General features: G+C 41.7%; 1 protein-coding gene and 1 pseudogene across 1 annotated transcript in view; one reads left to right on the forward strand and one right to left on the reverse strand.

The window, feature by feature from the left end:
* The window catches only part of TLR6 (toll like receptor 6), a 54843-nt gene extending 31368 nt beyond the window's left edge, over positions 1–23475 (forward strand). The window contains exon 2 of the mRNA XM_023549796.2: positions 1618–23475. Coding sequence (XP_023405564.1) covers positions 1691–4081 — 2391 coding nt within the window. The 5' untranslated portion in view covers positions 1618–1690 and the 3' untranslated portion in view covers positions 4082–23475. The remainder of the gene's footprint in view (positions 1–1617) is intronic.
* Positions 13494–13997, reverse strand: LOC100658400 (ubiquitin-fold modifier-conjugating enzyme 1-like; annotated as a pseudogene).
* Positions 23476–23598: the final 123 nt, after the last annotated feature.

The raw sequence follows: 23598 nt of genomic DNA on the forward strand, positions 1-23598 counted from the left end.
TACTTTCTTGTTTCTTCGCCTGCCTCATAATTTTTTGTCATTGTTCAAAACTGGACATTTTGAATATTATAATTTGGCAATTCTAGAAATAAGATTCTCTCCCTTTTCCAGGGCTTGTTGTTGCTACTTGTTGTGGGTTGTAGTTGTTTGTTTGTTTAGTAATTTTTCTAAATTATTTTTTAAATGCTGTACTTTTGTTGTGTGTGGCCATTGAAGTCTCTGTTCCTTTAGCTTAGTGGTCAGCTAGTGATTTGACAGAGATTTCCTTAAATACTCGGCAAACACCTACTCCCCAAAAATACTATCCTGATCTTCACAGATTGGTGTTGGAACACACTTTCAAGCTTAGCTAGGCTGCTTACAACCCTGTCTTAGCCTTCACTTCCTGCTTATGTGGTGACTAAAGATCAGCCAGAGATGAACTTTTAGTGTCTTCTCAGGTCTCCTGGAGATGCATGTGAACTTCTAGATTCCCCAAAATACATAAGAGCTTTAAAAGCCATTATTACCCCATGTATTCCTTTCCCAGACTCTTCTTTCCTTGGCTTTTCAGTCTGTCATGATGCTTGCCCCGTTTGTTATCACTTGCCCCACGTGCTGCACCTAGTATAGTGTTGTTATTGTGTGCTGTTGAGTTGATTTTGACTCATAGCAACCCTATAGGGCAGAGCAGAACTGCCACCATAGAGTTTTCTAGGCTGTAATCTTTACTGCAGAAAAAGTAAAACAAGTCCACAAGAACCAAAGTGTGACCTTGAGTATATCTCATATGACTTTAGAGACCATCTCAAGAATAGACTTGATGCTTTTAACACTAATGACTGAAGCCCAGATGAATTGTGGGATGGCATCAAGGGCATCATACATGAAGAAGGCAAACCATCATTTAAAAGACAGGAAAGAAAAAAAAAAGAGCAAAATGGATGTCAGAAGAGACTCCCAAACTTGTTCTTGAACATAGAGCAGCTAAAGCAGATAGAAGAAATGATGAAGGAAAATAGCCGAATGGAAGATTTCAGAATTAGCAGCAGAACATTTAACCATTGTGCCACCAGGGCTCTTTGCAGCTAGTATATTTGCCTCTAAATGCTTTTGACAAATGCCACCCAGGAGCCCTGTCCAGTTCTGAGAAATTTTTTAGGTGGGTTGAACAAAGGCAGGTCCCAGAGCCTATCCCTCAATGAGTCACCAAAACCCATTGTCACTGAGCTGATTCCAACCTATAACAACACTATAGGACAGAGTAGAACTGCTCCACAGGTTTCCAAAAAGCAGCTGGTGGATTCAAATTGCCGAACTTTTGGTTAGCAGCTGAGCTCTTAACCACTGGGCTACCAGGGCTCCCAATGAGTCATTACCCAGTGCCAGTGCTGTCGAGTTGATAAACAGGTCAAAATACAGAACTATAATTCCTTGAGAACAAGGGTCCATATTGCCCCCTCTGGCAGCAGCAAGCCACAAAACTAGGAAAGATATCACATTGATTTAAGGGGACAGTAATGAGTCTTTTTTTAATGAGTCTGATAAGGAATGAAGGAATTATCAAGACTTTGTCTTTAGTCAGTGGAGGTTTGAGAGCAATCATTCACTCTTAATACAGCTTAATGTATTTCATAGTTTTAGAATTTGGACCCATGTCAAGATGCTGTGAAGAACAACAACAATCCTTTGAGATAGCCACTGCAACATCATGCCTAAAGACAAAGAACCTATTTTCAAAAACTTTAATTTTGTTTGTGTCATGGCCTTAATCGTTGGAATCAAAATCCAGTTCTCTGAAGAAAGTGAGTTTACAGTAGACAGGTCAAAGAGAGGCCTTACTCAGGTTCCGAAAGACCTACCACCAAAGACTACAGTCTTAGATATGTCTCAGAACCACATATCTGAACTTCAATTCTCTGACATCAACTTCCTATCAGGCCTAGAAGTTTTGATACTTTCTCATAATAGAATCCAGCAACTGAATTTTAGTGTTTTCAGGTTCAACCAGGATTTGGAATATTTGGATTTATCTTATAATCAGTTGTGGACGATATCCTGCCACCCTGTCGTGAGTCTCAAGCATTTGGACCTCTCATTCAATAACTTTGATACTTTGCCGATCTGTAAGGAATTTGGCAACTCCATACAACTGGATTTCTTGGGATTAAGTGCTACAAAGTTACAACAATTAGATCTTCTGCCCATTGCTCACTTGCATCTGAGTTACATCCTTCTGGATTTAAACGGCTATGCCGTGAAAGGAAATGAAATAGAAAGTCTTCGAATTCTTAATACAAAGAAACTTCATCTTGTTTTTCATCCAAATAGTTTATTCTCTGTCCAATTAAATATATCAGTTAACAAGTTAGAGTGCTTAGAACTGACTAACCTTAAATTAAATGATGAAAACTGTGAAGTTCTAATTAACGTTTTATCAGAACTCACTAGAGGCCCAAGCTTACTAAATTTTACCTTGAATCATGTGGAAACAACTTGGAAATGCTTGGTTACAATTTTTCAATTCCTTTGGCCCAAACCTGTAGAATATCTCAATATTTACAATTTAACAATAATTGAAAACATTAGGAAAGAATATTTTACTTATTCTAAAACTGCATTGAAATCACTGAAAATAGAACATATTACAAATAGAGTTTTTCTTTTTTCACAGAATGTATTATATACAGTGTTTTCTGAGATGAACATTTTGATGTTAACCATATCAGATACACCTTTTATACACATGCTTTGTCCTCAGAAACCAAGCACATTTAAGTTCTTGAACTTTACTCATAATGTTTTTACAGATAGTATTTTTGAAAATTGTTCCACTTTAGATAGATTGGAGACACTTATCTTACAAAAGAATGGATTAAAAGATCTTTTCAAAGTAGGTCTCATGACTAAGGATATGCCATCTTTGGAAATACTGGATGTTAGCTGGAATTCTCTGGAATTTAATAGACGTGAGGAAAATTGTACTTGGGTTGAGAGTATAGTAGTATTAAATTTGTCTTCAAATATACTTAGTGACTCTGTTTTCAGATGTGTACCTCCTAGGGTCACAGTACTTGATCTACACAATAACAGAATAAAGAACATTCCTAAACAAATCACAAAGCTAGAGGCTTTGAAAGAACTAAACATTGCTTTCAATTACCTAACTGACCTTCCCGGATGTGGTACATTTACCAGCCTTTCTGCATTAATCATTGACCATAATTCAATTTCCCACCCATCAACTGATTTCTTCTCCAGTTGCCAGAGGATTAGGTCAATAAAAGCAGGGAACAATCCATTCCAATGTTCATGTGAACTAAGAGAATTTATCAAAAACATAGGCCAAATATCAAGTGAAGTGGTAGAGGACTGGCCTGGGTCTTATAAGTGTGCATACCCAGAAAGCTATAAGGGAACCCAATTACAGAACTTTCACATGTCTCAATTATCCTGCAACACAACTCTGCTGGTTGTCACCATTGGAGTCACCATGCTGGTGTTGGTTGTTACTGTGACCTTCCTCTGCATGTACATGGATCTGCCCTGGTATCTCAGGATGGTGTGTCAGTGGACCCAGACCCAGCACAGGGCTAGGAACACACCCTTAGAAGAACTCCAAAGAAATCTCCAGTTCCATGCTTTTATTTCATACAGTGAACATGATTCTGCCTGGGTGAAGAATGAACTGGTGCCTTGCCTAGAAAAAGAAGATATACGGATTTGCCTTCATGAGAGAAACTTTGTTCCTGGCAAGAGCATCATTGAAAATATCATAAACTGCATTGAGAAAAGCTACAAGTCCATTTTTGTTTTGTCTCCCAACTTTGTCCAGAGTGAGTGGTGTCATTATGAACTCTACTTCGCCCACCACAAACTCTTTCATGAAGGGTCTGATAACTTAATCCTGATCTTGCTGGAGCCCATTTCACAAAACAGCATTCCTAGCAAGTATCACAAGCTGAAGGCTCTCATGGCAAAGCGGACTTACTTGGAATGGCCCACTGAGAAGAGCAAACGTGGGCTTTTTTGGGCTAATATTAGAGCTGCTTTTAATATAAAATTAGCACTTGTCACTGAAAATAATGATGTGAACACTTAAAAGAAAAAAGTCAGGAAATTCAACTTAAGAAATCATCCTTAACTTGAATTCTGATGAATACTCTGATTTTAAGTTACTGTTTGGTTGATGTTTCTATCACCCCCATGCAAGCAGGAAAGATTTAATGAAAACCGTGTCTCAACTGAGCTGGAGAATTGGGCTGGGGGGTGGGGTGAGTTGGTGCTCAAACGTGCTGATTAGAGATAACTCAATCTCTTCTTGTTTAAAGCTTCTTTCACATTGAAACAATCTCTTCTGAGTAAATTCTGTTACCCAAGTAACTTCCTTTCCCTTCTCCTTTCCCAAATGGATTGTGAGCAAATGCAGGAATTGATGTACTTCATGGCACCAAGGAAAGAATCAACCTCATAATTGTGTGCACAGAATCTTGACGTGTCCTATGGATCCTCACTGGCCTCTGTGTGAGCTTTATCATGCTGCTGAACTTTGGGACTTGGGGAAAAACATTAAATCAGTTATAGAAAATAAAATATTTTTTCACCTATCTGAGTAAAAGTTTATTACATTTTGGACCCTGCTACATATTCAATTAGCCAGTGGGGAGTCATGGCATAATATCTTGTGTATATAAAGGGAAATTTAATCTTGGTTTATGGCCATAGGTTATTGAAGCCAAAGCTGTAAGATTTACTTGATTGCCAAGGGAACTCAGAGCCAAATTTATTTGTAGCCAGATACTGAATGGGACTTTTCTGGGTGTCTTAGAATTTTTGCTAAAGTCTCAAAGCTGACAAACAAAGAGACTAGACCCAGCCATGGTAGACTTACTAAAAGATAACAGAAAAGACCTTGAAACTATCAATTCATATTACTCATCTCCAGTCATATGAGAGAAGATGATATTCAAAAGGGTGATTACAGACTCACTGAGTGCAGTTTCTAGACCTACAGGGAGGTTCCTCTGGATTTCTCCTGAAGGCGAGTGAGAGGGCCTCTAGCTAGTAAGAGTAAGAGTAGTCTGGTATCCCACTCCAGACTGAAAGCTTGCAGAGTAACAAGAATGAACAGACCCAGTGCAGCAGGCAGGGAATGATTAGAAAGCTCTCGGAAGAACTTGATGAATATCCCTGGAGTTTGTAGGATATTGGGCATTGTGGACAAAAAAACCCATTTCCTTCACACTGATGCTGACTCATAGTGACCCTGGTGAATAATGCCTGGAAAATATAGTGCTTAATAAATATTTTTTGAATGAATGGATGTGAACTTCCCGCCTGGAGAATTCAGAAGGTAAGAGGTTGGTTTGGGTAGCCCGAAACTGCAGAATGAGGAGACAAGGGATACAAAGGTGACAGCCTGCACTTCCATCACTTGACATGACAAAAATACATGAATTTCCTGTGGGACATCTTGACCACAGGAAGGATATAGGACCTATTCAACAGGGCAGCCTGTTGTACAAAGAGACAATAGCCATAAGAGGCCACAGGGCCGGGGGAAGAGGTGAGTGAGTGTGTGGGGTGCTGCAAAAGCTCAACCAGAGAGTGTGCCACTTGTGTCAAGGAAGTGTGCAATGCGGAGGTCCACCTGAGGGCTCCAAAGGTCCCACAGATGCACCCCATGAAAGATTTAACATTTAGACTCTGCCATAACAGGGAGGAGGAGTATGGTGGCCTGTATAGATTATCCAATATTTAAATGTGGGGAGATTTGCTCCTCTTTGTCTAATACTCCATTGCTTGCAGTGGCCTGGGGACATCCAGAATATAGAGAAGGCAGAAAAGATGGAGGAAGAGTGAAGAAACTGATTATACTCCTTCCCCTTTTCATTGTTAGTCAGGCCTAAGCTGAGACTGAGCAGGAGATGTGAGACTGATGTCAACTTGGACTAGCCTGGACATTTTAATGTCTGAAATAGAGTTGTGATTACTAAAATGAGACTTGTCACTAAAATCTCTGAGCTCTGTCCAAAATATAGGAGTGATAGAGATTCAACAGAACCTGGTTGGAAGGTAGTGGTTACAGAAAAATAAAACTCTTTCCTTCTGGATTGAACTCACTCAATAAACCAGTTTCATAATTATTTGTAAAGAAATAATACTTAATGGAATTTGATTAGAGTTATCTTCTGTCTAGACCAGCACTTGCTCAGCAGAACATGTATTTTCCTTCTTTAAAAAAAAAAAAAAAAAAACCCACTGCAGTTGAGTTGATTCTGACTCACAGGGGCTCTAGAGGACAGAGTAGAACTGCTTCATAGAGTTCCTGAGGCTGTAAATCTTTATGGAAGCAGACTGTCATATCTGCTAGCCTTTTGTTTAGCCGCAGAGTGCTTTAATCAGTGTACCACCAGGGCTCCCTCTGCTAGGATGAGCCTTGTGGAAAGTTCTTTGAGCAACCCTGGGGTAGTGTGAGAGACCAGGTTATCTGATTGGGAAGGCCCTTCAATGGGGAGGCACAAATTTGGAAGTGAAAGGGCACTGTATGGAAAGAAAACATCAAACTGACAGCTTTGCTGGATGTATTAGTTTCTTAGGGCTGCCATAACAAATTACCACAAACTGGATGGCTCAAAACAGCAGAAATTTTTTCCCTCAGTTCAAGAGACCAGAAGTCCAAAATCAAGGTGTTGGCAGGGTTGGTTCTCTCTGGAGGCTCTAAGAGACAATCTATTCTATGCCTCCCTCCTAGCTTCTCGTGGTTGCCAGCAATCGTTGGCACCCCTTGACTTGTAGATGCAATCTCTGCCTCGGTCTCCACATGGCATTCTCCTCTAAGTCCATGTCTTTTCATTTTCTGTCTTTTATAAGGAAACCTTCATTGGATTTAATGGCATAGTGGTTAAGAGCTATGGCTGCTAACACTAAGGTCAACAGTTTGAATCCACCAGGTGCTCCTTGGAAACCCTATGGGGCAGTTCTACTCTGTCCTGTAGAGTCGCTATGAGTCAGAATCGAGTTGACGGCAGCAGGGTTTTTTTTTTTTTTTAAATCCAGTATAGTCTCCTCTCCATCCTTACATTAATTTAATTACATCTACAAAGACCCTTGTGTCCCTCAGTTTATCCTACTCTGGTGGCTTGCATGTTACTGTGATACCAGAAGATTTGCCACTGGTATTTCAAATACCAGGAGGGTCATCCTTGGTTGACAAGTTTCAGCTGAGCTTCCAGACTGAAACAGACTAGGAAGAAGGACCTAGTGGTCTACTTCTGAAAGAATTGAGTAGTGAAAACCTTATGAATAACAGCAGAACATTGTCTGATACAGTGCCAGGAGATGAGGCCCTCAGTTTGGAAGGCACTCAAAATACAACTGGGGCAGAGCTACCTCCTCAAAGTAGAGCCAACCTTAATAATGTGGACGGAGTCAAGCTTTCAGGGTGTTTTTCTGCTGATGTGGCACGACTCAAAAAGAAAAAACAGCTGCAAACATCCATTAGTAATCGAAACATGGAAGGTACGAAATCGGAAATCTTCATAAATGAAACGGAACGCATGAACATCGATATCCTAGGCATTAGTGAACTGAAATGGACTGGTATTAGCTATTTTGAATCAGACAAGTATATGGTCTACTATGCTGGGAATGACAACTTGAAGGGGAATGACATTACATACATCGTCAGAAAGAATATTTCAAGATCTATCCTGAAGTACAACACTGTCAGTGATACGATACTATCCATATGCCTACAAGGAAGATCAGTTAATATGACTATTATTCAAATTTATGTACCAACCACTAAGGCTAAAGGTGAAGAAACTGAAGATTTTTACCAGTTTCTGCAGTCTGATCAAACATGCAATCAAGGTGCATTGATAATTACTGGTGATTGGAATGCAAAAGTTGAAAACAAAGAAGAAAGATTGGTACTTGGAAAATATGGCCTTGGTAATAGAAATGACGCTGGAAATTGCGTGATACAATTTTTCGAGACCAACGATTTCTTCATTGCAAATACCTTTTTTCAACAACATAAATGGAAACTATACATGTGTACCTTGCTGGATGGAATACACAGGAATCAATCAACTACATCTGTGGAAAGAGACAATGGAAAAGCTCAAAATCATCAGCCAGAGTAAGGCGAGGGGTTGACTTCAGAAAAGACCATCAATTGCTCACATGCAAGATCAAGTTGAAACTGAAGAAAATTAGAACAAATCCACAAGAGCCAAAGTATGACCTTGAGTATATCCCACCTGAATTTAGAGACATCTCAAGAATAGATTTGATGTATTGAACACTAATGACTGACGACCAGATGAGTCGTGGAATGATATCAAGGACATCATACATGAAGAAAGTGAGAGGTCATTAAAAAGACAAGAAAGTAAGAAAAGACAAAAATGGATGTCAGAATACACTCTGAAAGTTTCCCTTGAATGTAGAGTAGCTAACGCAAATGGTAGAAATGTTGAAGTAAAAGAGCTGATCAGAAGATTTCAAAGGGTAGCTAGAGAAGACAAAGTAAAGTATTATAATGACATGTGCAAAGATCTGGAGATGGAAAACCGAAAGGGAACACACTCAGCATTTCTCAAGCAGAAAGAACTGAAGAAAAAAATTCAAGCCTTGAGCTGCAATTTTACAGGGAAAATATTAAATGATGCAGGAAGCATCAAAAGAAGATGGAAGGAATACACAGAGCCATTGTACCAAAAAGAATTGGCCGACGTTCAACCATTTCAGGAGGTAGCATATGATGTAGAACCTATGGTACTAAAGAAAGAGGTCCAAGTTGCACTACAGACATTGGTGAAAAACAAGGCTTCAGGAATTGATGGGATACCAATTGAGATGTTTCAACAAACAGATGCAGTTCTGGAAGTTCTCTGTCAATGTACTGTTGTAACTGCTTAGACCAAGAGGCAGTTGTTCAAACAGAAGAAGGGGCTATTGCGTGATTTAAAGTTAGGAAAGGTGTGCATCAGGTTGTATCCTTTCACCATACTTGTATCAATATGTATGTTGTGCAAATAATCTGAGAATCTGGACTATATGAAGAAGAATGGGGCATCGGGATTGGAGGAACACTCAATAACGACCTACGATATGCAGATGACACAACCTTGCTTTCTGAAAGTGAAGAAGATTTGAAACACTGATAAAGATCAAAGACTACAGATTTCAGTATGGATTACACCACAACTTAAAGAAAACACAAATCCTCACAACTAGACCAATAAGCGACATGATAAACAGAAAAAATATCGAAGATAACAAGGATTTCATTTCGCTTGGATCCACAGTCAACAGCCATGGAAGGGACAGTCAATAAATCAGAGGATGCATTGGATTGGGCAAATCTGCTGCAAGAGATCTTTTTAAGTTGTTAAAAAGCAAAAATGTCACTAAGGACTAAGGTGTGCCTGACTCAAGCCATGGTGTTTTCAATAGCATCATATGCATGTGAAAGCAGGACAATGGATGAGAAAGATTAAAGAAGAACTGATGCATTTGAATTATGGTGTTGGTGAAGAATATTGACTATGCCATGGACAGCTAGAAGAATGAACAAATCTGTCTTGGAAGGCATATAGCCAGAATGCTCCTTAGAAGCAATAATGTAAAGACTTCGTCTCACCTACTTTGGACATGTTAGCAGGAGGGTCCAGTCACTTGAGAAGGACATCATGCTTGGTAAAATAGAGGGTCAGTGAAACAGAGGAAGACCCTCGATGAGATGAATTGACACAGCGGCTCCAACAATGGGTTCAAACATAGCAGCGATTGTGAGAATGGTGCAGGACCGGGCAGTATTTTCGTTCTGTTTTACCAGGGTCACTATGAGTCAGAATCGACTTGATGGCACCTAACGAAAATAATAATAATAAAACATTTTAAAATAAGGTCACATCCTGAGGTTTCAGGTAAATATGGATTTGGGGGCACACTATTCAACCCACTATGCTAGAGTTGGCATAATTGTTTCTGATGGTCTGGAGACTTAGACTTAGGCAGTAGAAAAAAATACTGTCTTTGGGAGAAAGAAGAATATAAAAGAAGATGCTTGGGAAGTCACAGGTGGAAAGAAGGCAGAGAAAGGCAAAGAGGGTAGAATGAATGAGTATGAGAGAATAGTAAAGAGACAACGGATGGACTGATGGGAAATAAATGGGAAGCATGCATGAGTTTTAATGAGAATGAGAACACACACACACACACACACACACACACACACAAAATACTGGGAAAGGAGGACATCTACTTCAATCTACATTCCTGGAGATTGGTGTGATTAGAAAGGAAGAAATTATAAGCAGTGAACAGGGCCTGAGGCGATTCCTAAAGCCACAGAGACTTTCTGAGGGTTTTTAATTATAGTTAGTTTATGAGGAATCTCAACATAGTCAAGTCTAAAAATGAAGTAATTTTTATTTTTCTCTAGCTATTGCATCAATTGGATTCTGAAATTTTACCGTTCCTATCACTTAATGACATCTTAAACTGATTTCATTCCTCTCTACTCCCTTTGAGGTACAAATAGTTCAAACTAGTTTAAATTTTAATCTCCAACTCCATTGTCTTAGGCTGGGTTCCTAGAAAAGCAAAACTAGTGAAGTAGGTATACATATGTATGAATTGTTGTTGTTATTAGGTGCCGTCAAGTCAGTTCCGACTCATGGCAACCCTATGTACAACAGAACAAAACACCGCATAGTCCTGTGCCATCCTCACAATCATTGTTATGCTTAAGTCCATTGCTGCAGCCACTGTGTCAATCTGTCTCACTGAAGGTCTTTCTCTTTTTTGCTGATCTTCTCTAGGGACGGATCCCTTCTAATAAAATGTCCAGAGTATGTGAGGTGAAGTCTCACCATTCTTGCTTCTAAGGAGCATCCTGGCTATACTTCTTCCAACACAGATTTGTTCGTTCTTCTGGCAGTCCATGGTATATTCAATATTCTTCACCAGCACCATAATTCACAGGCATCAATTCTTCTTCACTCTTCCTTATTAATTGTCCAGCTTTCACATACATATGAGGTGATTGAAAATACCATGGCTTCTGTCATGTACACCTTAGTCCTTAGAGTGACATTTTTGCTTTTCAACACTTTAAAGAAGCCTTTTGCAGCAGATTTGTCCAATGCAGTGTGTCATTTGATTTCTTGACTGCTACTTTATAGATGTTGATTGTATATATACACATATATGTATGTATACATATATAGATAGATAGATATGTAGATAGAGAGAGAGAGAGAGAGAGAGAGATTTGTATCAAGGAAATGGCTCATGTGGTTGTAGAAGTTGAAACATCTCAAGTCCATGGGTCAGGCTGGAGGCTCCTCCTGACTCATGTAGCTGAAAGGGCCCACGAACCCATGATTGGCAGGTCAGATGGAAGGCTGCTGGTTCACGGGCTGTGGAGGCCGACAAATCCAAGATCAGCAGGTAAGATAGCAGGCTACTGGCTCAAGTCCCAAGAACCGGAAGTTAGATGATACCGAGCCTGATGCAGGATTCAGAGCATATAAAGCCAGGAAGTTTTGCCAGAACATCCATATATATTGGATGGAGGCCAAACCCCTGAGGAAACTCCCATCAAAATTGAATGGTTGCTCATAGCAGATCTGATCATGGAAGTGATTACATTGTGGAAAAGTAATAAGTCCAATCTCTGCCAAATTACATCGTTATATAACTTCCAAACCACTGAGAATCATGGCCAAGCCAAGTTGACACATAACCTTAACCATCGCAGTCCACCCCTTGTCAACTTGGCACCAGTACATATTTCTTTAAACCATATATAATCTCTAAGAAAAGAAAATTACAAAGCCATACTTGTGCCTAACATGATACAATTAACATGTATACAACGGAAAACATGCCAGTCCCTGTTTACATCTTACGTTTTATAAGGGAGGAAAACAAAAGTATTTTTATTTATTTATTTTTATAATTTTTATTGAGCTTTAAGTGAACGTTTACAAATAAAGTCAGTCTGTCACACATAAGCTTATATACACCTTACTCCATACTCCCACTTACTCTCCCCCTAATGAGTCAGCCCTTCCAGTCTCTCCTTTTGTGACAACTTTGCCAGTTTCTAACCCTCTCTACTCTCCCATCTCCCCTCCAGACAGGAGATGCCAACACAGTCTCAAGTGTCCACCTGATACAAGTAGATCACTCTTCATCAGCATCTCTCTCCAACCCATTGTCCAGTCCCTTCCATGTCTGATGAGTTGTCTTCGGGAATGGTTCCTGTCCTGGGCCAACAGAAGGTTTGGGGACCATGACCGCCAGGATTCCTCTAGTCTCAGTCAGACCATTAAGTCTGGTCTTTTCGTGAGAATTAGGGGTCTGCATCCCACTGATCTCCTGCTCCCTCAGGGGTTCTCTGTTGTGCTCCCTGTCAGGGCAGTCATCGGTTGTGATCGGGCACCATCTAGTTCTTCTGGTCTCAGGATGATGTAAGTCTCTGGTTCATGTGGTCCTTTCTGTCTCTTGGGCTCATAGTTGTCGTGTGACCTTGGTGTTCTTCATTGTCCTTTGATCCAGGTGGGTTGAGACCAATTGATGCATCTTAGATGGCCACTTGTTAGCATTTAAGACCCCAGACGCCACATTTCAAAGTGGGATGCAGAATGGAAAACAAAAATATTTGATGCACACATACAAGGAAGAAATATTCATAACAATTACAGGCTCAGTTCTACAACTAGTCACGTGATTGTAACTGGTATTTAGAGCTACCTTCTTCCACCATCCACTCTGTATTCTCTTTGGCCTCAGCAAGCACCTCAGCTGGTTGTGGTTCTTTGCCTGGTGGGGTGACCCAAACCTTCATTCCTGAAGGGTCTGGGCCATTAGTAGTCATGCTGGAATTGGGCTGCTGTACTTTTCCATTGACTTTAATCACAAGGCATTGTAGCCCTAAGAGGCATCCTAAGGGATTTCCTGTATTCCAGTCAGACTCATCTTTACCTCTATTATATAATATCAATCCAATTTCCCCTTGATAGTCAGGATCAATCACACCAGCCAATACAGTAACTTTCTTCTTTGCCTGTTGATCCAGAGGCATAAAGAGCCTGAAGTTGCTGGAAGGCTTCCTTTTTTTTTTCACCACCAGTGAAAGCAGATTTGTTTGATGGGTTGTGTCCAGGAACCAAAAAGGCTATGTCCCCATTTTCAATTACCCCCTTTCCCTCCAGGATCTAAAATTGCTCCACCTGGGAAGGGGCTCTAAGTTGCTTCTTGGTTTTCCAAGGACCAAGTCATCCCCTTCTCTGTGCAGCCCAACTTAGAAGCTCAGTAGCAATACTGTCTTGTTTTGTTTATTTCCTCAGCAATGCCTGCTGCAATTATTTAGAAACAGCTAGGAGTGGAGGGGGACAGGGGAAGCAGTTGGATGAGTAAGAAAACTGACACACAGGAAAATAGAAACCTAGCCTATCAAAGGCCTCTCTGCCCTGCCTCAGTTACTTGGTCCTTCATTGGTTTCATTTCCCTTTGTGCTGGATTATGCCATTCTGAATCAGACTCGGAATTTCCACTGCCAGCCATGGGCCTAGCCCCAGAGCCATGAGATGAGCTAGTCCAAATTTGGGTATGTTCCTGGCCCACAAAAGCTCGAAGTTATTGGTCAGGCATATTTTGCCACCCCTGTACACCGTTGCTGTCTTTCCATTCAGTTCAAGGATGACAATTTTTGGAGCAGTAGTGGGATATGTGATAGGAATGTCAAAGCTGATGTCAAATTCATATTTGAGGAGGTCTTGGATATACCAGCATTTTCCAAATCACCAAGTCCCTTCCTTGTTGGACTCCAGACGGAACCAATCATTGTCTGCATTCTTGCTGTTCTCCACGTATCGGATAAGGGACTGATATTGCTACTTGAGTCGCTGCCTCCACAACTCAAGACCTCAATGTCCAGCATTAGTCTTCAGTACCAGGATCTCTGACATCACATGCTGGGTGGCCTCATTTGCCATCTTGGACCAGGGCACAAGAGCTGGGAGGCATTCTTAACTTCCAGTTCAGTGAAATCATTGTTGTCTCTCCAGGTGGGAGCATTCTTGCCTTTGGAACTAAGATCTCCAGTCCCGCAGAGCATAGGGTCGAGGGACAGGAAACAAAAATTTGCAAGTGGGTCACTAGGGATAATAGTGAGTGTTGCCACTCCTATTTCCACCTCTTGTTTCTTGTACTCACAAATCCTGGCTATGGGAAAAACAGCAACATATGTTGGACTCCAGTTTACAGCATATACAGCCTCCTGGAGGACATTTCCCTAACCCTGCAAGGTATTGCCACCTGGCTAGGGCAGTAATTGTGTCTTTAGAAGGCCATTACCTTGTTCTATCAATTTAGCTGCTTCAGGATATTGGTGAACATGGTAAGACCAGTGAATTCCATGAGCATGGGCCCACTGCTGCACTTTATTTGCTGTAAAGTGAGTCCCTTGATCCTAGGCAATGCTGTGTGAGATACCATAGTGATGGATAAAGCATTCTGTGAGTCCAAGGATGGTAGTTTTGGCAGAAGCATTGTGTGCAGAGGAGGGAAATCCATATCCAGAGTAAATTCTATTCCAGTAAGAACAAAACGCTGCCCTTTCCAAGATGGAAGCAGTTAAATGTAATCAACCTGTCACTGGGTTGCTGGCTGATCACTTTGAGGAATGGTGCCATATCAGGAACTCAGTGTTGGTTTCTGCTGCTGGCAGATAGGGCACTCAGTAGTGGCTGTAGCCAATTTGGCCTTGGTGAGTGGAAGTCCATGGTGCTGAGCCCGTACATAACCTCCACCCCTGCCACCATGGCCACTTTGTACATGAGCTCATTGGACAATGATGGGAGTGGCTGAGGAAAGAGGATGGCTGGTTTCCACAGAATGTGTCATTCTATCCACTTGACTATAAAAAAATCCTCCTCTGCCACGGTCACCCTTAGGTGATTATTTGGGTGAGTCACAAATATCTTCACTTCTTTGGCCCATTCAGAGAGGTCTATCTGCATACCTCTTCCTCTTCCCACCTTGTCTCCAATTTTCCAATCATATTCCTTTCAAGTCTTTGACCATGCAGTCAAACCATTGGCCATAGCCCATGAATAAGTATACAGTAGCACATCTGGCCATTTCTCCTTCCAAGGAAAGTGAACAACCTGGCACCCTACTCAAAGTTCTGCCCATTGGGAGAATTTCCTTCACCACAAGGCAATGATGAATCTGTGATACATCTCGCAACATGGATGAATCTGGAGGGCATTATGCTGAGTGAAATAAGTCAATCACAAAAGGACAAATATTGTATGAGACCACTATTATAAAAACTCTCGAAAAGGTTTTTTCCACACAAAAAGAAACAATCTTTGATGGTTATGAGGGAGGGGAAGGTGAGGAGGGAAAAACACTAAATAGACAATAGAAAAGTTGTAACTTTGGTGAAGGGGAAGACAGTATCATTGCTAGTATTCCATTGTGTGTATGTACCATAGTTTGTTTATCCATTCATCTGTTGATGGGCACTTTGGTTGTGAGAAGAAGCTCTAGCTTGTTACTGGGCCTTAGTAGATGCCTATGGTCTCCACTCCTGTCACATTACCTTCTCTCTCCCAGTCTGCACCTATGGCCTCATGGGGAGTTCCTTATAATCTCCGAAGAAGAGAAAGCTCATGCCTGGTTTACAGATGGTTCTGTGTGATATGCAGGCACCACTTGAAAGTGGACAGCAGCAGCACTATAGCCCCTTTCTGGGTCCTTTCTGAAAGACAGTGGGGAAGACAGCACAACTTGATGAAGGCAAGGCTGTGGGAGCTCCATAGACACATCCAAACGTCCTAAGGGACTGAATTACTGGGCTGAGGCCTGTGGCCCACGGTATCGGGGGACATCTAGTTCAATTGGCATAACATAGTTTATAAAGAAAATGTTCTACATCTTACGTTAATGAGTAGCATCTGGGGTCTTAAAAGCTTGTGAGCAGCCAACTAAGATACTCCACTGGTCTCATGCCATCTGGAGCAAGGAAGAATGAAGAAAACCAAAGACATAGAGCAAGATTAGTTCAGAGGATGAGTGGACCACAAGTACCACAGGCTACACCAGACTGAGTCCAGCACAACTAGCTGATGCCTGGCTATCACCACCAACAGCTCTGACAGGGATCACAATAGGGCATCCTGGACACAGCTGGAGAAAAATGTAGGACAAAATTCTAACTCACACACACATACACACAAAAGACCGGAATTAGAGGCCTGACAGAGACTGGAAAAACCCTGAGAGTATGGCCCCCAGATACCATTTTAAGTCAGCACTGAAGTCGCTCCTGAGGGTCACCCTTCAGCCAAATACTGGACAGGCCCATAAAATAAAATGAGACTAAATGGGCACACCAGCCCAGGGGCAGGGATGAGAGGGGAAGCAAGGACAGGAAAACTGGTAATGGGGAACCTAAGGTCGGGAAGGAGAGAATGTTGACATGTCATGGGAGTTGGCAACCAAGTCACAAAACAGTGTTTATTAATTGTTTAATGAGAAACTAATTTGCTCTGAAAACTTTTATCTGAAGTACAATAAAAACAAACAAAAGCTGTTTCTCAAAAGGAGAGTAATTATCTGCTGAGGATGGCATAGCTTTGTTCCAAAGTTCTACGGGTCTACACTGCGATTCACCGATAGAGGCCTGCCAAAGACTCCAAACACCATCTCTATCTGCTACTGACATTTCAAGAACCACTGGATCAGCTGGATCATATGGCCCAAGGGGCAGAGCAGCTTGCATGACAACCTGAACCTGTTGCAGATCCTTCTCTTACTCTGGGAGCCCCTCAAAACTAGCAGCTTTTTGAGTCACTTGATAAATAGGCTGGAATACCACACCCAAATGAAGAATGTGTTGCATCCAAAATCCAAAGAGGCCCACCAGGTGTTGTGCCTTTTTTCTAGTTGTGGGAGAGGCCAGATGCAACAACTTATCCTTCATTTTGGAAGGACTATCTTCACATGCCGCATGTCACTGGACTCCTAGAAATTTAGCTGAGGTGGAAGACACCTGAATATTTGTCAGATTAATTTCCTGCCCTCTAGCACACAAATGTTTTACCAATTAGTCCAGGGTCATTGACACTTCTTCCCTACTAGGTCAAATCAACATAATGTGATCAATGCAGTGGACCAGTGTGATGTCCTGTGGAAGGGAAAGGCAATCAAGTTCCCTGCAAACTGAATTATGACATAGGGCTGGGGAGTTGTTACTTCCCCAAGGTAGGGCAGTGAAGGTATATTGTTGACCATGCCAGCTTAAGGCAAACTGCCTCTGGTGTTCCTTAAAAACAGGTATGGAGAAAAAGGCATTGGCCATATCAATACTTGCATACCAGGTACCAGGAGATGTATTAATTTGCTCAAGCAATGAAACTACATTTCTAACACCAGCTGCAATTGGAATCACCACCTGGTTAAGTTTATAATAATCCATTGTCATTCTCCAAGATCCATCTGTTTTTCTGCACAGGACAAATAGGCAAATTGAATGGGGGTGTGGTGGGAATCACCACCCCTGCATCCATCTAGTCCTTGATGGTGGCAGTATCTCTGCAGTCCATCCAGGAATGTGGTATTGCTTTTGATTTACCATTTTCCTAAGTAGGGGCAGTTCTAATGGCTTCCACTTGGCTTCTCCTACCATAAAACACTTATTCCACTTGTCAGGAATCCAATGTGGGGGTTCTGCCAGTTGCTGAGTATATTTATTCCAATTATGCATTTTGGAACTGAGAAAATCACTACAGGATGGGTTCAGGGACACACTGGACCCACTATGAGATGAACCTGAGCTAAGACTGTATTAATAACCTGACCTCCATATGTCACCACTCTGACTGGTGGGCCACAGTGACATTTTGGGTCTCCTGGAAGTAGTGTCATTTCAGAGCTGAATCAAAAAAAACAAACCCATTGCCGTCAAATCGATTCTAACTTACAGAGTAGAACTGCCCCACAGGGTTTTCAAGGAGCAACTGGTAGATTTGAACTGCCAACATTTTGGTTAGCAGTCAAACACTTAACTGCTTCATCACCAGGGACCCAGTTCAGAGCCAGTATCCAGTAATCCCTGAAAGTCTAATTATTTCCTCTTCCCCAACGAACAGTCACTCTCGTAAAAGGCTGTAGATCTCTTTGTGGAAGGCTGGGAGAAAAATTAACAGTATAAATTTTTTGCAGTGTAGAGGAGCCCTTCCTCAAGGAGACCCAGCCTCCCCTTTATTCAAGGGGTTGTGTGTGTGTAAACTGGCTCAAGTCTGGGAATTGATTGAGGGGCTGTGACTCTATTCTGGTGAGTCTAGTTAGACTGCTATTTACTTGACTTAGAATTCTACTTGTAAGATCAAGTAAATATTTGGTAGATTTCCCATCTATTTCACTCCTAGGGACATCATCAGAATCGACTCGATGGCACTGGGTTTGGTTTTGGTAGGGACATCATGACTAAGTAGCCAGTGCCATAAGTTCATGCTAGTCAGACTATTCTTATCACTGCTTTGACTGCGCTGTCCATAGCAGTAACCAAAACCACCTTGTCTTTGTCGACTGAGTGTTACCACTTGACCCCAACTACTATGTGGTTTATTAGACCCATTGTAGTTAGGTATCTTAATTCAGTTAGGGCAGTTCCCACTGTCAAATTTGACTTACATAAAATAGCAATTACAGCAGTCTTCAGAGATGTAGAGGCTCTCGTCACGTATTTGTTCCTCAACATTGTGATAAAAGGTGTGTCCTCTGAGCACTCCATGGGTGGGTCTGTGGATCCAACCTGATAAATGCACTCTAACATGCCAGTTTTCCTAAGCCCTTGTATACCTTCTTCGAAATATATAAAGGCAGGCTTGGTACTTCAGCTGTGATCCATGCTTCCAAAAACCAACCAAATGAACTATTAGATCCTTTCTCAACCTCTTGAGCTGAAACTCTGAATGAAGAATCTGTGCTCAATAGGCCCATATCAGCAAACTCAGACTGATCTGATTTTATGTTCCTTGCATCATTATCCCATACCCTAAATAGCCATTTCCACGCATATTCCCCAGGTTTTTGTTTGTACATATTAGAAAAGTCAAGCAGCTCTTTTGGAGTGTAGCCTACCTCCTGGGTCACGCTTTGAACTTCACCTTCTAGGGCTTGCTGGTACTTAAGTCTAGTTATAAAATGGGTGGTGGGAACGTGTTGTATGGCATCTGCCTCAGGCAATGCCCCAAGCAATGACTCAGACACTGCCCCAGGAGATATCTCAGACTAAAGCTCTTCAGACACACCTGGGTGGATCTCATTAGATAGGGGTGAAGGGGCTAATGGTTTTATTGGCAGGAGCAATTCAATGGAATTTAGGAGCTCAGTGTCCCCAGCTTCGTAATTATCTTCCCATATGTCCCCATCCCAAGTTTCAGGATCCCAATTCCTCCCAATCCTCCCATTTCCTCACTTTAACTTCAGACACCATTTGACGTTGGGAATTCAGTTGCTGTTGTAATTCAGCCACGCTTACTATAAGACTGGGTTTGAGTTTTGGCAATATCAGCTCTGTTACTACAAGAAATAAGGTTTCCTTTCAGGGAACAAATGGCAATTTTCAGGTCATTTATGTGGCACTTGAGTTTTGATGAGCCCCAAGCTCATCTTTTTCTTTCACCACTTTATCTAGTGAAAGTAGGACCAAACAACCAGCTTACTCATACTTCTCATTCTAACAAAATTGTAGAAAGGTATCAAATATATGATTACCCGTAGCCTCACCTCTTACCAATACTTCATCTATGTTGTTGCTGTTAGGTGCCATCAAGTTGGTTCCGACCCATAGCATTCTGTACAACAGAATGAGACACTACCCGGTCCTGCGCTATCCCCACAATCATCGTTATACTCGAGCCCATTGTTGCAGCCACGGTGTCAATGCATCTTGTTGAGGGTCTTCCTCTTCTTTGCTGACCCTCTACTCATCAAGCATAGTGTCCTTCTCCAGGGACTGGTCCCTTCTGATAACATGTCTAAAGTATGTGAGATGAAGTCTTACCATCCTCGCCTCTAGTGATCATTCTGTCTGTACCTCTTCCAGCACAGACATGTTCATCCTTCTGGCAGTCCATGGTACATTCAATATTCTTTACCGACACCATAATTCAAAGGCAGTAGGCAGCAAGAACCCAAAAAGGTCCATACCCTTTAAATTAGTCATTCTCCCTGTAGGAGTTTTTCCTAAGACAATAGTGAAAAATTCAAAGATTATGTAAAAGATTTTTTTTAAAAAAAACATTTTGTGAATCTTCCCTCAGAAAGATAACTGGAGATGAGGATGATCTTTGTCTGACATGTACTCAGGTCCTGACATGCCAGTTAAGTCCCTGAGTGGTACAAGCAGTTAAGGCACTTGACTGCTAACCAAGTGGTCAGCAGTTTGAATCCACCCAGAGGCACCTCAGAAAAAAGGCCTGCCAATCTACTTCCAAAAAATCAGCCATTGAAAACCCTATGGATTGCAGTTCTACTCTGGCACACATGTGGTCACCATCAGTCAGAATGACTTAAGACAACTGGTTTGGCTTTTTGGTTTGACATACTAGTGGCAATTTCAAAAATTCGGCTGGAAAGTTCTGAGTAGTTAGATTTCATTAAGAGGTAACTGTCTCAGTGATGCCGTTTCTCAGTCTCACAAGCTTTAAGGGGTACAGTTTGATGCTACGGAATCTAAGCAGGTTGAAAGGCATTATGGTGTTGGGTGTGGAGAATGGAAGGGAAATGAAAGAAAGGAACAACCACTGCTCTGCCCATGAACATGAGCCCTAACCCCATTCTGAGAGGGGCCTCACCAATAAAGGCTCTGTGGTCAGAGCATTTGGTTCCTTCCTTATTGGTTAAGAAACCACACTCTGCAAATTAAAGTTGCTCCTTAGAAGATTTGGCTGTATCAGGGTGTGTGTGTATATGTGTGTGCACGCTTACATGTTCATGCGTGTTCAATGGTTACCCACTGGACAATTGGAAGAGGAAAAAAAGAGGAAGGCCGACAATTTGGAGTGGTGTGGACAAGCTTGAAGGGAAAAAAAGACTCAGAGTGCTATTGCATCACATTGCCCTGCTGTCCTCCCTTTCCTGGGCATTACTCTCTGGACCTGGGCTCACAAAATCTAATGCATTTGGGGGCTACAAATAAATTCTTAGTCATACCACCCTCATCTCCCGTAATGGATGGAGAGAAGAAAGAGGGGAAGTTCATTTTTTCGGTTTCAGAAATGTATTTACACACACATTTCCCTATTCAAACCTGTTAAACAAAATCTGGTCTCAACTCACTATATTGATTTCAGGAACCCCTAATGGCTTGCAGAGTCCCTGGATGGTGCAAACAGTTAAGCGCTCAGCTATTAACCAAAAGGTTGGAGGTTTGAATTCACCCACAGGTGCCTCTGAAGAAAGCCCTGGCAATATAATTTTGAAAGTTCGCAGCCATTGAAAACCCCATGGAGTGCAGGTCTACTCTGAAATCCATGAGGTCATCATGAGTCCGAGTCGACTCTATGGCAACTGGCTAATGGATTGCAACCTACAGTGTGAAAAACACTGCTCCAAAGGCATTCTAATTTAATTCTTTTGGAAGCACTGTGTAGACTCAAGTAAATGTATCTGTACACCAAATTCAGCCCATAGGTGGCTAGCGTGCAACCTTTTTCTTAACCGGAAAACTCAGGACATGTACTGCCAGGGGGAAGAGGAAAGGTTCCTAGGGTAGAACAATTCCTGTGAGTCTCCAGCACGGTGGGTGGAGAGCCTGTGACAGAGGGTGGAGGAAGCACTTTAAAGATGGATTCAGACCTGAGGGGAAGGCAGCAAATTAGGGACTCAATGTGCCCACAAGGGGCTCCAATGGGAAAGGGCATGTTTGGCTCACTGTTTTCAGTTTTTCCCTCCTGCAAGATAGTTACTTTCAGTCATTTCAACCCTTCAATGAAACGTGACTTACCTGTGTAGCCTTGTGGGATGCTGGTTTGGAAAATGAAGGGAAGGGGAATAATAAGAAGTAGCTAGGCCCACTTGCACACATCCAACAGAACTTATGGGGAAGGAACAGTGGCCTTCAGAGGGGGCTTTTTTGAGAAGCTCCAGACTTCTTAGAGTGAACAGTGGCCCATGGAGGAGCATCCAGCCCTGAGGCACAACTGGAGCATGGACAACTCAGGGGACAGAAGGGGAAATATCCTTTTTCCATGTACCAGTAGGAGGAAACTTAAAAACAAGAAAGAGTCATGCTTAGTCAACATTTATCATACTAAAAGAGTGTAAACCACTCTCCAAACAAAAGAAAAATGCCTAAAGAAGTCAAGCTACAATCATAGAGTGGAATATTATGCAACTGGGATGAGGATGTTTTAAAAAAAATAATGATGTAATCTGAATATAACGTTGAAGTTTAGAAGTTGAATAAGAAACTACAAAACTAATACAAGAATTCAACTTTTAAAATGATAAATATATAGTATGTATGAGGAGTGTATAACAATGTAACAGTGGTTGCTTCTGACTGGTGAAATTAGTTATGATTTTTATTTTCCTCTTTTTTACTTTTCTTTATTTTCCAAAATCATTTTAATAGCACAAAGTACTTGAAATTTACTGCTTGGTTGTGACTGATCTGTTAAAAAGATTGTTATAATGAAATTTTATTCCTGTAAGTTTAGACAGGATTTAACCACTGGAATTCTGGTCACCTCACCAAATGGACTTTGCCCCCTTGAGTTGCCATTATTCCTTAATATTGTCAAAGCTTAGTATGGCCAGAGATGGAGAGAGAAATCTATCCCTCTATCCATCTATAAAAAGAGAGAGAGAGAGCCTATTATAAGTCAAAAAAAATCGGAGGTTCTTGGTTTAGGGAAGCTGACCTTGATAAGTGTGATAGAAATGCTGGTTACAGGAGAGGATTGTGGAGGGAAAGAAGGCTCCTGGATACCATTCAATACTCGGCTGAGGACAAGTTCAGAGGCAGACAACTGATATTCCTTAGCTTTATTTGCCCATTTGCTGTTTGTTATTTTCTTGTGATCATTGTTACCTTAAGGGACAAGAATGGTACTATCAGGAGGAGGTGGGGCCAAGAAGGCAGAAGAGACAGATGCTTCTGGTGAGCCCTCTTAGAACAAAGACCCGAGAAAACAAGTGAAATGAGTATATTTATGACAAGATAAGAGCCCTGAACATCAAAGGCAAGGTTGGAAAACGAACTGAGGGGCAAGGGGAGGAAGAGATGGTTCAGAAGCAGAGAGGAGTTACTGGAATTGAATTGCTGGGAGCCCTCAGGCACCATTTCCGGGAGTGGCTGTGGCAGGCTGGTACTAGCATTGGGCAGCAGTTTCCTCAAGGAGAAGCAGCCAGCCACACGGCTTACTCATGCCTCCAGAACCAGAGAAGAATGGTGCTCTCAGCAAAAGATAAGTACTTGCGTATATTTTACCATGCCCCCCCACCCCCAAGCTGGCCTCAGCAGCTGTTGATTTCCCTGGGCCTGAGGTAGGCCCTGTTGAGCACCTAGAGCCATCC

Source organism: Loxodonta africana, chromosome 5, assembly GCF_030014295.1.
Source record: "Loxodonta africana isolate mLoxAfr1 chromosome 5, mLoxAfr1.hap2, whole genome shotgun sequence".
In the NCBI taxonomy this organism is placed as follows: domain Eukaryota; kingdom Metazoa; phylum Chordata; class Mammalia; order Proboscidea; family Elephantidae; genus Loxodonta; species Loxodonta africana.